At 42.4% G+C, this 15,935-nt stretch overlaps 1 protein-coding gene across 1 annotated transcript in view; it reads right to left on the bottom strand.

Moving 5' to 3' along the window:
• SNAI2 (snail family zinc finger 2) overlaps nt 1-940 on the bottom strand; it is a 2,767-nt gene extending 1,827 nt beyond the window's left edge. The window contains 2 exon segments of the mRNA XM_009331401.1: nt 1-221; nt 787-940. Coding sequence (XP_009329676.1) covers nt 1-221; nt 787-865 — 300 coding nt within the window. The 5' untranslated portion in view covers nt 866-940.
• Nucleotides 941-15,935: the final 14,995 nt, after the last annotated feature.

Here is a 15,935-nt window from a genome sequence, read left to right as displayed (position 1 = left end):
GCTGTGATCTTTGGAGGAGGTGTCAGAAGGTGGAGGTGGGCTGACTCTTCCCAAAGATGAGGGGTATCCAGAAAGCGGAGAGAGGTCATTGGGTAATGGAGACGGTAGCAGCCCGGTTGTAGTCCACACAGTAATGGGATTGTAAGCTACTGAGCTCAGGATCTCTGGCTGTGGTATGATAGGGACTGGATAGCTTTCATAGAGGTATGGGGATATAATCACTGGAAAAAGAAGAAGATTTTAAGGTAAGAGAACCAAAAAGTATTTCAAAAAGCAGCAAAATTAACATTTTGGGGATTAAAAGGTGCATAAATTAAACACTCAGTATGGTCATCTGAACATAAGGAGGATTAAGGAAATACTATTTCATACATATGCTCTGATGGGTAGAGACAGTGCCCTTGAACAGACAAATTACAGTTGGAGAGGCTCTTCAAGGCAGCATGCTGTTTCTAAATCCGTGCAGCCTGATACAATGAGGCAGTGAAACTTCCTGAAGGATTTGTATAAAAGTTTCGATTCCACCACCAGCAGATACAGAACAGGAAAACTCCAAATCCTCCCTAAGTAACCGAGTTCAAGTGGATGAGCAAACTTTATGATTCATTCTGGGCAGCATCGACATATTTCTCAAAACTCCCTCCTCGTAAGCAAAAGAAAAAAGAGCTGGCGACGAACTAACGCGTTCCCTCAAGCCTGAAAAGCAATCCCACCCCTCCTCAGCACTGCCACGCAACGACCGCAACCTCAGAAGCAACGCGGTGGCACTAGATTTCGTTTTGTTACCTGTATGAGTATCCAGTTCGCTGTAATTCGGCTTCTTGGACGAATTGAAATGTTTCTTGACCAGGAAGGAGCGTGGCATTTTGGATGCAGGGTTTCTCCTTCTTCCAGGCTCTCCTCGTGGGTCGGTGTAACGGTCCCCAGCTGGTGCGCAGCACACACGCACACGCTATCACTGCGAGCGCATCGGTCCCTATCGCGTCGCCTGCCCCGCGCAGCCCATCCACTGTGGTTGTGTAGTGGCAGTGCGGAGGCGCCTTGAAAAGTCCTGTAAATACCCACTAGTCAGGTGCAGGGGGGAAGGGTTTTCCGCTCCGCCAATCGCTTCGGGATGTTCTCAAGCACTTTTCCAAACAGGCTGTTTTTCTGGGAGGGCTCTCTGGCTGCTGGCAGGAGGGGTCCAATCCCTGCTCGGAGGGTTTGGTTCAGGTTTCAGCTCCTCCCGCTGGAGACAGCTGTGAACGGAGGGGCAGGCTGTGGTCAGAGTGCGTTATCCTGCTGCAAAGCGGGTGTGTGCTGCTCTGTAGAATTTCGGTCTAGAAAAATGTGTTGGTCAAAGTGCTTTAAAAAAAAGGTCGGCTTACTGATTCAGCTGAATTCTTTTTTTCTTTCTGACAGAGGCCTGGATAAGTCAGAGGCACTGAATTTTAATTTTTTTTTTCTTTTTTTTTTTTCTTTTTTTTTTAAAACGAGTCTGGTTTCCAGATGTTTGATATAAGAATTACAATGGAACAAACTGTTCATTAAGGGCAGAAGGGGGGGACGTTACAAGATAACAAGTTAGCCGGCAGAGCTAATGGAAGCCTTTGAACTGACTGCGTGCCTGCTCCGTTTGGGAACTGCCTTTGAATAGTTGTGTTTAGGAAAAGCTGGAGACGAGCAGCCTGCCTCCCTAACCTGCGCCCTTCCAGGCAGAAGGGCTGGCAAGATACTGCAAGTGAGTTCAAGGAGAGGGAGAAGCCCTGGAAAAGATGACATTTCAGAGCAGGGTGATAGGTTTTATACAATATGCGTACTGCTTCAGACTATTCAAATGAAGAATACTTTCTTTTTTACTTTAAAAATCTGCAGAATGCAAACTCTCAACCTTTCCTTCCTTGGGAGTAGTTATGTCACACTTCTGCCTATCCTCTTAGAGCACTGCCAAGGAAATTTTCCTAAATTATCCAAAGCAGTTAAAAGATGCACAGATAAGCAAACCCCCCAAAATTATAGACTGGGTAATTTAAATGTCTCTTAAACGTCCTTCTCCATTAGTATATTTAGGACCTCTTGATTTCCTATGAAGGTATAATCTGTATTATGTATTTCATTTAGGATGAAAGTGTCTTAAATGTGCCACAGAATTTTCTGGTTATCTAGATTGATTTAGAGGAGATGTTCAGTCACAGATAGTTTTTTTAATTTTAAAATATTTGCATTTTGAAATTACGGACAGCTGAACACTGGTAAATTTCTAACACAAATTACACTCTGATTGACTCTTGGTCTGCCCTCCCCACCCCTTTCCCTCCCTCCCTGTGTATTAACTACACCTGCCTGGGCACATACCGGTATGCCGTGCCGGTGTGCCGCTAGGGCTCTGTCCTGTCGGGAGGCTGCATGGAGGGGTGTTTTACAGAGACCACCCCAGCCCTTTTTTGCAGCAGGTGTTGGAATAGATGTGAGAAAAAAAAAAAAATCCCTTTGGTTCTGTTAAGACACGTAAGAGTAAAATGCTTTGTCAAGCTGCGTAACTTCTTAATATCGGGGGTGCCAAAAGAAGTGCAGAGAAAGTAAGCCATTTTCAAGAACTCATTAAAAAGATTCAGCTGTTCAGCATCTGACTGTGGTGTCTGTCAGTGAAAGGTGTCACATGGATTTCCAAGCTGCAGGGAACACACCCTGGCTACGGGAGGAAAGGGAAAGTGGCAAGGAAAGGGACTTCCCAGATACCTGCTTCGCAGCTGGGGTGGAGGAACAGACGCAGCTCTTCCCAGAAAGGAGAGCAGTGCTTGCAGAGACACAAGCTGTTGCTTTCCTCAACTCCACAGAAATGAAGAAATCCACAAAGCATTTTTAAATTTGTGGTCCTGCTCCCCTCTCAGCTCTGTTCCGTCTGAGAAGTCCCCATCCCCTGCCAACTCTGGGAAAGCATTGCATTTCAGGATGTGAGGTATTAGTCTGTATCTAAATAGTCTGTTACACGAGCTGTGATTCAGACCTTGAGTTGGTTTAAGTTTGTGTGTTGAAATGAATGGAGCCATGCAGATTTTCACTGGCTCGGGATCTGTTCTTTTGTATGTTTGTTAAAAGTAAAGGGTCTGATTCACCAGTGAGATACTCCCTCTCGGGGCATTTTCACCAGCGTAAGACCGGAGTGATGCAGTTTAAATTAATTGCACTTATATAAATCACAGGAGCGTAAGCAGTTAGCCCACTGGCTGAGCTGATTGAAGGATGTTAGGAATTGGATAGAAGGCATGTTATTACATGGTCCTGAAAGGATATTAGCAGCACATACTACCTGAGTGAGGTCTGCTGTCAAAAAAAGGGAGAGTCTGCATGAGGAGTGGGTGAGTCAGAGTAAACAGGTGTTCTGAGTGTTTATGGCAAATGTGGATGAGAGGGCACTCAGAGGCATGCGGCATCCATTCCCGTGCAAGAAAGGCAACACAAAGGTCGAGTGCAGAAGACAGGAGGTTTCCCCTCCTTGGCGGAGCCAGGGAGGCGTGGGGATTGCGGAGGGTGGCGGGTGGCTCTGACAGCCACCCTGCCTGCGGGCAAAGCCTTGCGCCCACCTCCAAAAAATCAGGCCTAGAGCTTCCCTCTCACATTTTACAAGTAGCTGGTCTTTTAGGGATTCTTTATCTTTTACTTTGAGAGCTCGTGTAAAGCTGTCTTGTTAATGCCACTGTGCTGCTAATTGCCACTCTGCAAAGTGGGTAGGAAATGATCCAAGCAATTCTGTTGCCTGAAACCTTGGCATGTGCTTTGCACCAACTAAAGGATTAGGACCAAAGTTTCAAACGTGCAGCAGAAATGGCGGGGGGTTTTTCCCCCCCTTTTTTTTTTACATCAGGCCGCTTGTTCATGTGCCTAAATAACAACCTGTGAGCCTCAATTTAGCCTCCTCATTTCTTACAGCTCCACAAAATCCCTTTCCTTGTCAGGCTTTCTGAGAAGGGCAGTGACTTTTGTTACTTGGCTTTCCGGAAAGGGAAGGGTGCCAGAACTATGTTTGTTATCAAAGAGGGAAGAAGGACCCAAGCTAAGCCATCACCAGCTTAGTTCTTCTCATGACAGCGTTTATGTCCTTACTATTACTAGCAAGATCATGGATCAGAAAATGTTAAATATTTGGATGAACTATAGCAGAATCAAGAAAAATAGTTTCAGAATATTAAATGAGTTATGCTGGTTCACTGTTCCCAGAGCACAATATATTTCTCAGGCAGCACTGTTAAGCACATTTTGCCTGGACCTGCCATGGAGCCCACGGAAGGCAGCACAGCGAGGTTCAGAGGAACCCCCAGGAGGCACCGAGCCCAGCAGAGCATACCAAAAATAGCTCTGGAGGTTTATTGATGCAGGTGACGACTTCATCCTGGAAGGGGTAAAAGTGCAAGTAACTCACACTTACAGCGTAGCTCTTGCAATTCATAAGCCTCCTACATTTCAAAGGAAAGGTGAAATGGTTAATATGAGGAAAAAAAAAATTGATCAGTTTTCAATGGCCAGAGAATGTAGAACATATCAACTCAGCTTCAGTGTTACCCTGTGCTTTCGTTTTTCCCCCTTAGTGGTGCCAGCTGGTATAGCCTGGGAAAGTAAAGAAGTGGTGTAACTTTCGGAAGCAGGAAAGGTTTAGTTGAGCTAGAAGGTGAGTAGTACCTCAACTGTGATTAGGTTGGATGTCAGAGAGGAATAAGCCCAAAATTAACAGAGTAGAGGGAAACAATTAGGGAATGGCTTTCCTTCCCATTGCCCCGACACATATGCCTTAAGAAATTTTTTGAAACACCTTTTTAGGATACTTTTTCTTTCATGTTTTGCTCATCTTTCCAAATGCTGACCTGAACTATCAGCAGAAATGGCAGCAAATTTAAATAAGGACTATTATGAAATCATGTCAAGCTCCAGTCTTGTAGGCTTAAGTCAGAATAAATTTGTGCATCTTGGAAAGTTCTTCCAATTCAAGGAAAAAATCTCCACATTTTGAAGGTTTTGCACCAATAAACACAGCTTTTCTAAAATCAGTAACTTTAAGTCAGAGTTATCAAGTACAGTTCTATAATAAGATCTAAACTTCTGAGATTCAGAAAGATTATAAAGTAGGTTTGCTTTTAGGGCATGTTATAGAACTACGTGTTCCTCCATGTTTTGGTTAATTCAGGTTTGTAATTCTAGTTTAAGCCTATTAAAGAGATGATGATGATTGAACCACAAAAGACTGATTCAGTCTGAACTTTCCATTAAGTCAGGGAGTTTTGAAGTGGGTCTCTTAGAGGTCTAAGCCCATTTCTAATTTTGATATATATACATATATATATAAATAATGTTCATTGCAAATAAACTTGCACTTATTAATAAGATGCAAAATGGTTCCTTTTGGATCAAGTAGTTCAAACACGGCTGGCTTCCGTGTGCTCTCTCCTTCACACCTGTGTAACTTCACCAACTTAAGAGGGTTCAATTTAGAGTCCATTTAGCCCATAAGGAAGGAACCTGGTCATAGTTCAATTTTCCTACATTGTTTCTACATGAAGATATTTTAACAGTGGGCCTAATTCCCCTGTCATTCCCGTCCGTAGGATCCCCGTTGGCCACAGCTGAGCTATTTCAGATTTACTCAAGCAGAACTGAGATGTGATTCTGGTCCAACAAATGTAACTCTCTTTATGTGTGCAGTACTGTGACAAGTATTCATTAAACAGAAGTGTGTTACATCCCAGCTAAAGCTATTACACCCTGGAAAGCGCTGCTTTCTGCACCGTATTACGTTTCCCTGATCTTCCAGCATGCCACTGGCGTTATTCGTAAGAGGAGCAAAACGTTTGAAAATGCTGACCTTGGGATCCAGGGAGCGAAGCGAGGGCTTGCACCAGCGTTAGGTGGTTGGAAAGAGCCATCTGCTGGGCACGGCCGCGGCCGGGAGGAGCCCGCTCTCCGCAGCGAGAGCCGTGCCAGCCGCCCCACCGTGTGGCCAGCCAGTGAACTGGGGGTGCTTGAGACCTCCAGGATGCACCACGGGGCCGGCAGCTACCACCGCCGTGCTGACGGGGGGACCTGGGGGAAGAGAAGTAGCGGGGTGCTGGCAATTTTGTAACGTGGCTGAGGATAACATGGTGCGAAGTTTGTAATATGGCTGAGATCTATGACTTTGGGGGGTGTGTGTGTGATCATTGTTTGTTGCCTGCAGCAAAATGAGACATGAAGGCATCGTTCGAAATTTCCTGCTCTGAGGAATGCATGTCTTCCGTGTGTGTGTGTTTATATGACAGAGATGTACACTTATTTGTCATGTATTGTACATATATATTTACAATGCATTTATGTATCTATATATACTTATGTTTGTACATATTTTGACATATAGTTGTGATCATATTTCAAGCACTGATACTTCAGTCACCTGACATTTGTGAGTATTTGTGGGAAAGTGTGTTTATCCCTGTTTTACAAATTAGCAACTGAAGCATGAAGAGATTAAGACTGAAGTTTTCAAAACCTTAGTTCTTAAGTGTATTTTAAATTAAGCCTTGTAGTACCCTTCTCTCCAACAGCCTATGTTCCTGTCTCCAAATGTTACATAAGTATTGCCTATGTAGCAATTGTTATTGTATTTATTTAGAGCTTTCTGTCAATAAAGGATTATACAGTGTAATTTGTATTCTTAAATTATCATTTATACTGACGTGAACTTTATCCACACCCTGCTGTAGCTTCACAGATTTTAACTTTTCGTAGAGTTTTTAAATACAATAAAAATATTTTGATATTTTTTTAATTTATGTGCTTGTCCCTTTACTCTAGTTGGTGGACTAGAGTACTTTCATTTGGCCATCTATGTTTTGCCTAGGTTTCACTTCTGATACTCTCATACCAAACACTTCACACAACGGTTGAAGTGTTTTTTCCACTCTGCAGAAGCCCATGGTCCCCTCTTGAGCATGCCTTACCTCGCCAAATGTACCTTCAGGTTTCCTACCACCTTCATTTTTGACTGAGTGTCCTTGAGGTAGTGACTGCCCTGCCAGAAACTGCACGTGTAAAATCCATCATCATGCACTCCTTGATATTAGATTGAACTGGTTGATAACAACAGCTTCCTACCTTTGGAATAGGTTTATATATCTATATGACACCTTCTCTTCTTGGTCACTTTTCCTACACATGTACATAACCAGCTACGTTACACTTTTTCTGATTTCTTCCTTTAAAAGCGCAGACAGTTGCTTGTTGCCCGGTAGGCAAAACTTTTTCACTCCCCCCGCCTTCAAGTATGTCAGGTGCAGGAAGCGGCAGTAGGCTCTAGCATTCAGTTTTCACACTGCAGCCAGCCGTGGAGTACCGTGTTTCTTCCTGGCAGCCATGGCTGTGTCGGAGGCTCTATCGAGCAGCGTTAAGTGTGTGGGAGAGCACGCTGCATGCTGGGGGACAGCAGAGACCTTCCCTCCACTGCTGAACTCAGTAGTCAGTACTCAGAAATACATGTGGCATATCTGCCACAAAATGTAACTTTCTTGGGTATTTGTCTTAGATTAGTGGATCAGTGAGTGTGTCTTTTGGTTTATTTATCAATTGCACATTTATTTGTTCAAAGGATTCAAACTCCTGAGTTCTTTTCTACATCTATCCAACTCTTGGCATCTCAGTGGCGTGCACTGTAGTTGCACTGCTAACAGCTGGGACACTTATCTTTGTGCTCCAAAATGAACAGCTGATGTCACTCCATAGAGTTAGTATCTCTATTTCGGTATAAATTCATCATTTTTCTGTGGTAACAGAAAGTGAGAGGTGCTGGGTTTGCTTCAGTGTTACTCTTCTGTTTCATCCTGAGGCCTTAGGACCTTCTGTAACCCCTGCTGCTCAAACAATAGCAGTGCTACAAGTCTGGCTCACCACCTGCATTGCCTGTACTTCATTCCTTCATTTAACATTATGTATTACTCGCACACTGGATCCCAGGCAAACTCTGTACTTGGCTGTTCTTGTAATTTCTTGCATTGACTTCAAGAGCTTGGTCTTTCCATTTCTCGAAGTCTGTTTGGAAGTTCCCAGGACCCCAGAGATTTCTGATAGTGAAGACCTCTCTTCTCCTGAGCTCCAGCTCCTTTGCCTTCAGACTAGTACTCTGCTTCTGGCTCTGTTAAGCTTGATAAAGACATCCTGTGCTATCTTCTCCTATCGCCTTAGACAATAACCGTTGCCAGCTGCAGGCCTGATGTCTGAAAGTCCTGTTCTCTCTTTATCTGTTATCGCTGGAATAGCTTTGAGGGCAGGCTGATGTCTGGAGACATTTTTTTTCTTCAGCGATACCTGGCAAAAGGCGTAGCACAGATTGTCAGGGGCTGGGTGATTCAGCATGCCAGAACCTATTTTCGACATTGCAAGCAGAGACCTTTTTAGTCCCACACAAATCAAGCAGTATATCTTCAGGATTACTACATAGTGACTCCTTTGCAGGGCTCTGTTCCCTGATGGGAGGTTTCCCAAACATCCAATACATTCTTGAGGGCTTTTCGCCACCATAAAAATTCTAAAGGCTGCAAAAATGAAAAGGCACAGCTGCCAACTCTGGTTTCTGCGAGTGTGAGGGTGTCTGGGCTTTCTGCTCTCCCCAGTTCCTTCCTCAGCAGCTCCACCAGGCCTGAGGGATGTCTGCACTTCACGTTTCTTACTAGATCTTCCGAGAGCCTTCAGCTGACTACAGCATGTGCTGGAGGAGTTGATCTCCTCACAGTATGGCTCTGTTAGGCTGCTAGAGAGGGCACAGAGTGACTGTCATCTTTTCCTTTCATGGTGGGAACAGTCAGACATTGTATTCCAACCAAACTGGTGGCTTGCTTTAGTAACATCCTCTGGCAATGGTACCACATTTGCATCAGCTACTGTACATTTCAAGTGATAGTAGCTTTGGCTGGCTTTTTTTTTTTTTTAATTTCTGTGTTAGCAGTCCATCTCCACCTGCTAGCTTCAAAACTGTTTTACTGCATATTGCCACACTTCTTCACCCACATGTTGTGCTGCCTCTCAGTACCAGTGGGAGTGAGCTGCAGCTGTCTCTGCACATTGGCTAGAACTGGATCCGTCATTGATCCCAAAGTCCAATTATAGCTATGGTAGTATGGGTGATTTTTGAATGAGCTGAATTTTTGCCTATCTGTCTCTCTAACTTTCTTTTCCATGGCCCTGAATGTTTCCTCTGCAATAGTGGCTGTCATTGCTCATGTACTTTTCCTGTTCTTCCTGTTTAGAGACACTTATGCAGGATTAGTGTTTCCTTCAGTAATCATCTCTGCAAGGTGGTATGAAGTGCACCATGAATGACTGTTTCTACGGAGATAATTTTTATGCCTCCAATGCTACATGAAGATGCCAGCGATCTCAATTTTTTTGGTACAAGTATCTCATTCTGCTTCCTTTTTGGCGATATAAAAGCAGTGCTTCTCTACAGTCTTGTTCTGTTTAATACTGCTTGTTCTGTCACAGAGCTGCGACCTGGTAGTGTGATCTCACCAGCCTCTCACCAGCCTTCCCCACAGAGGCTGTTGAGGATTTACCCTCATTCCCTCATCTCTGCTCAGATTACATTTTGGCTCCCTGCGTGTCTGTGCTTGTGGGTAGTGTGTATCAAGAAGTTTGGCTTCATGCTGTACTGCCTTTTCCTCTAGTTCTTGCTCATGCTTTAGTTCTTAGTGAATTACATTTTTTAGCTTCACTGCTATAAGAGACAGAGAGAGAGACCTTTCCTGGACTGCCACCAGAGTTTATGGATAATTTGCTGGACAATAACATTGAGAAGACTGCATTGCCACAGATAAATTTTATATGTGTGGATATAGATAAACATGTTACTACATGGAAGAGATTAGAAACTGCCTTGAGGCTCAGCATCGCAGCTGACTCATGTCTTCATGTGTAAACTGATCTTTTTTCCCTAAAACAGGAAAGTTGGCTACAGCTAAACTGCCTATTAGAAACAGTATCGTAAAATGTTGAACGATGCCTAGGCCTTAGCTGGGAGGATGCTAACGCTTACAGTCCAAAGCCATGCTAGGAAAACACTAAAAATGAAGCAGTGTAGACACTTGTAATCCTGTGCCTTGGCTCTGTTTCATCTGCTAATCCAGGCATAGCTCATATTCCTGAAATCAGGCTGATTCTTCATTGAAGGAAATATTTGCCAACATGTTGAATGCTGATATTAAAACAGGACAAATCTTCTCTCTAGTGCCTCATCTATACTCTTCTTTATAGCAGTTCTTTTCCTCCTAACAAGTTCTATGCATTGTACTGTGTATTATGTCCTGACATGTATCTGTCCAGGGGAAAAAAAGAAAAAATTTATGTATTTCACCCAAATTATGCTGTAATTTTATTATGTGTAATTTCAAAACTTCTAAATCAGTCACTGAATTTCTAAAATTCAGGTCATAGATTTTTCCACTGCTACCCCTGCTCTTTAAAAGTTTCTGTCAGTTTCATTTACTCATTATGAAGCATCTATCTTAGTTTATTTTGTATCAGTTTGGTCCTAGCCTCTTATCCATTGCTGTCCTCCTATCCTCTTATCCACACAGCTATCGAAAAAGCTCTAGGTACTTAGTAAATGACTTCAAGAAGATTTAGATATTCATGACATCTGGGAAACAACTACTGTTGATCCCAAATATCTCACTGTTCCTCATGGCAGACATGATAGAGACAGATGATAAGATGAAAATGCTGAGCCCCGTATTATAAGCATCACCAGGAAGAAGAATGAGTAACCAGTATGACCAGCTCACATCTTTTGAAGTGGAAGTAATAAAGACTTGCAAGAGGACGTGGCCTGTTGCAAAATCACAACTAACAAGCATTCTGTGGCTGGTCCTATTTCAGTAACGAAAAGAAAAATTTTGTGGGGACACTATATATGTGATAACCTGTATTGCAAATGGAGAGATGTTTGAACCTTGGAAGAGTCACGTCCTTAAAACTCTAAAGATTACCTTACATCCTTTTCATTCAAGATAGAGCAGGAGTCCAAACAGCAGGATTTCAAGATGAAAGGTAACTCTATAGTTAAGGCTTGATTCACTTCATCTTGAGAAACATGTTTCATGTTTCTTCATCCTGAGAAACAAGTCCCAGTTCTGCAGCAGATTACTACCGTTTGTGTTTCAGCTGCTGTTTCTCATCTCTAAAATGGGGCTTATGGCATTTCACTATCTTCTAAGAAGGTCTCAGGACTACAGCTTTAAAGCACAAGCAATATTAATGAGGAGATTAGTAGTGCCTTGGAGTGGATTATAGTCTGGAAGAAAATTCAGAGACGGAAGAGGCTGATGACAAGGGAATGGAGGGAGGAGGAGGAGGTGGATGCAGCTGGAAGATGCGCCCTGAAATTCGTTCAAGGCTGCGTCATTTCCCACCCCAGAATCAAAAGGTGGTGCCATGTTACTGTGTGTTTGTGCTTCCTCCTCATTTCAGCCATTCTGTTCCTGTACCTTTTGAGCACGTGTCCTAATCATTTTGCAGAGTAAATCTCCGAGGTACCATTTTGAGAGGTTGTGTGCTGGACAAAAAAAAGTCTCAAGCTGGAGCTGAGGCTTTTAATTTCTCTGCCTCCTGGTGAAGCAGAGATATGAACGAATTGCTCCTGTCACGTGTTATTGCGTAATTCATGAGTTGAAATAACTAAGAAGCACTTTGCTGAAATTTTAAAGATCAGCAGAGAAAATGTGCATTGCAAAATCCAGTTTAGAGCATTGACAAACATAGAATATAGAAAAGAGAGGCTTTCAGGACCTTTAAGAAGATTGCTTTTCACTTTTTTTTTTCCTTTATTGCAGTTTTGTTTCCTCATTAATTACTCTTAATAAACGAGTCAATATTTATGCAGGTGATTACGCTGGCTATACTAGCTGCTAGAAATTGCTCATTTCAGGCAATTACCTATTTTGAAATTGCCTAATCCCCAGTTATTTATCCCCATGCAGAGTAGATTGCTTTGATGTGAAGTTCAAGCTTTTTCAATGACTTGAGCAGGCTGCAGAAGCTGTTCCTTGAGGAGGTGAAAGGTAACTTTGCCTTAAATTTAACTTGATCTGTGCCCCTGTCAGCAGTGACTGCCGAATTACTGATGTTCCACGTGGTGATTTTTCTCACTCTATCACTTTTTCCTTATGGAATGAAATGAGGTACCCCAAAATAACCTTGAGGTCTAAGGCATTTTAAAAAAAAACCTAATAAAACGAGCTAATACTGAAACAGCTTTAAAGCCTACTGAAAGTCAGACTGAATAGAATAGCATGTAAAAACAAATATCTGCTGTTCTATGCAGCTCCCAGGTACCACATGGGTTTGATGTACAGATCAGATATTGCTTGACAGTTTATTGTTTGTGGACTGCTTAGTTGCTCATGCAGCCTTTTTGTCGGGGATTCTTTATGAAATGTATAATGGTAAGAAAGTTTCATGTAGGAGAGTCAGATAAAAAGAGAGAAGCATACCCGTGAGAAGAAAGAATGAGCAAACCAAATAAATGTCAGGTATTGATCTCTCAGATCATGCAAAGCCTTAGAAAAATATGGAGTCTTTCTCAGATGGCAGAGAAGTCCTTTCAATTCTACTTTACTGACCTCTAAGTGCCAGCATAGTGCTGTGGCAGCTGACAGGACTATTTGCCTCCTGAATTGCTTTAGAAGCAGTGTTTCAATTCCTTCAGTTTCTCCCTGAACATCACACTTCTTCAAAAACTCCTTTTTATTGTAGCGTCTTTGTTAAGAATTTTCCATAACTTCTCTATCCTAAACTGCTATACACCTTTTTTTATGCATTTCCTTGGTTCTTTACTTTTTTTTCTTCCAGGAACGGTTACAAGTTTTCACATATGAAGAAGTTGACAAATGAATGTGCAGCGCTCTGCAAATCGCTAAAACCTGTCTTAACAATTTAGGTGACCTTCCTTTGCCAGAGTAGTCAGGTATATCTGCAATGTGATGGGAGAAGGATGCAGCAGGACAGCTTAGGGCTATTTTGCATATGCCTGGCAATAATGTCGAACATGTGCAGTAAATGACTAAATCTGGCACTTCTGAGAACTATGGTGCATTACCGTGCCAGCACAGCCCAGCTGATCTGCACGTGCACTGCAGAAATATCCAGGACTGGCAGATGTATTGTGCAATTTCTCCTTCACCAGCCTGGAGGTCACCGATAAATGTAGACTCCTCACATTTCATCCAGACAGAGCTTCCTTTTGAGAAAAGAGGCTGTATCTGAGAGGAGCCCGTGACTTCTGGTAGGCAGGGCTGGGAAGTCAGCTACCTCCATTTTAGTGATGGAGTACTGAGGCACAGGGGAGCTAAAAGAACCCACACTCAAAGCTATCAAAAAAACCTGTGTAGGAGTGGAGCAGGTCTATTGAGAACAAGACTAATTATGGAATAATCTTTCCTTTTCTTAGCGTTATTTTTAAGCCACCACTGAAAGAAGGTGATTCCATCAGCAGGCCTTTGGTCTGTGAGCAAGGGGAAAGCCTCCAGGTACAAAGACAGCTAAGATGGGCAGTGACTAAATAGCACATTTTGCTGTGTTATTTAATATTTAATAATCAAGTTATTTCTCCAGTTACATGCGGTGTCAACTGACGTTTTACGTCATGTCTTGTTAAAATCTAGAGAAGTAAGCTACCTGGAGAATTTGAGTAACATTTGGGAAGACATAATAACGCAAAAGATCAAGGGGATTCATTGTTAGGTACTGTCAGGGATGTTAACAAAATTACCAGTGAAGAAGAAAAAATGAATCAATGATGAATAATCATGTACTATATTGGGTAAGTCAAACCATTGTCTCTGCAGTAATTAACTGTTCCAATGATATGGGCTGGCAATGTAATGAGAAAGCAGCAGTGAACATACACTAATTACATTTGCTTCAAATTCAACAGAAGCTGGACAGCTGTTTGGTGCAGTAGGTAAATTAAGTGCACTAGTCAGATCCAATTTTGAAGTGAATCCTTGATGTCACTCAATGATTAATGTGTAGGCTAAATGTTTAAGGGTGTGATACAGCTAAAAAATACTGTCACTCGGTGTCTTATTACCTCTTGCTGCCTTGATCACGCCTTCCTTCTACAAAAACCCATTTAGGGGTGTGTGTGTGTGTGGAGGGGATAAGGAAGAAGCAGCTCAGGAAAGTGGCTTCTGTTCTTGCAGAATTTTCTTGTCAGATACTAATTTGTGGGGAGCAGAAGGAGAGAACAGGATTTATACTCCCCCCCCTGAGAAAAAAGCTGTGGGGACAGTTTGTAAGGCTTGCAGTTATAGCCTGTACCTGGAGCCTACTGGATTGGAGGTAAACTAGGGCACTCGTCAGAGGAAAGAGCTGTCCCAGTTCTTTGGATTGCCTTAAAAGGCATTTTAAGCAGGAAAGGAAAAATTTAACTGTATTATGTTAAGACATGAACTCCTCAGGGATTGACTGAGTGGCTCCATGGCCTACACCACTGCATCTTCCTAGCTTTTCTGTTACATAGCCAACCCCTATACTAAGGACTGGGACCTGGGCTGGAGTAATAAAATTGTAATACTAAACACTTTTTTTGCTGTGTTCCTGCTATGTCTGACAAATACATTCCGTATTCCGGTATTGCACACTCCTTCTCCCCAGCTTGTAATGAGACATGATGGTGTTTCATTTCTGCTGATTTATTCCATGCTCCACAAAAAATCCTGATCTCAGGGTGTGACGTGGAAGAGGTTGGCACTGGTCAGTGAGAGCTGAAGAATCACCACAGCTGCTTCTTCTCCATGTAAATGTTGACATGACAATCAGAAATCAAGAGAAAACATATTTGCTCTCAGCCAAGTGCCTTGTTAGAGAGAAACAACTAGGATTTATTTATTTATTTAAGGCCTTTACTTATTTAAATTCACCTTCTCATAATGTGTGAGGGCTGTTTTGCTTCTATTTTTTGAAACCCAAAGTAAACCTGTAGAAAAACACTAGAAGTAAGGAATGGGATAATCTATTATCACTGTCTTATCAAAGGGACTTTCCTGGTGAGTGACATGTGACAAGTCGTTGCCTTTTGTAATCTGAAGCTTAGGTCTTGGTCTTTCTCCATGCCTTGAGCAGCAAGTGCATTTCCTTTATCAGTTTACTTCAGCCAGTGCCCTGTTCTGTCTGACACAGTGACAGACACCCTTTGAACACTTAAAATAGTATTTTTAAAAGGAAAGAAGAATCTGTCTGGTCAATGCTGTTTTTGAAAATGAGTTAGTCATGTACAGAGATTCTTGTCTCAGGCCAGCACAGGGAACATGTAAGAAGTCATGTTCAACATTCTTGTCTGGATGCCACTTCCCTCAGAGCTCATCAGCAGTCCTGCTGTGAAGCATGACTTTGATTTAGGTGCGTTTGTTAGCTGCATATAGATGAGAATTAGTTTTGGGATTATTAATGAGTCTACAAAGACAGAATCATGGCAGTGAAAGACAGAAAACAGCCTGTCATCTTCCTTTCAATGAAAGATTGTATGGTTTCCAGAAATGAAGTAACGGGTGAGTCATATAACCAGGACTCACAGGGTCAGATGCAAATTTATGGTCCCTAAGTCCTCTCTAAATGTAAATACTGGGGCTAGAATCAGTACTTTGCTAAAGAATCTGGTATTGGCAATTTCAGCATGGACTGAAATAGGCTTAGTTAAAACACTTTTAGTGGAATCAAGCTACATCTTTAAAACTGATCTCCTTGTCATAAAATTATAGTTTCTCTATGTAATGTCATCGAAGCACAGAAAGCCAGGAATAAAGAAGTCACTAAACTGGAAACTTCCTAGATCTTCCTTTTTTGGAAGCACAATATGAGTACAGAAGAAAAGGTTATACAGACTTGCCCAATAAACCCCATGTTATAGTCAAGATATGAAAATGTGGTCTGCTAGGCAGCACTGA

This window comes from Pygoscelis adeliae, unplaced genomic scaffold, assembly GCF_000699105.1.
Source record: "Pygoscelis adeliae isolate BGI_AS28 unplaced genomic scaffold, ASM69910v1 Scaffold108, whole genome shotgun sequence".
Lineage (NCBI taxonomy): Eukaryota > Metazoa > Chordata > Aves > Sphenisciformes > Spheniscidae > Pygoscelis > Pygoscelis adeliae.
This window is presented reverse-complemented; position numbering and strand designations above follow the sequence as displayed.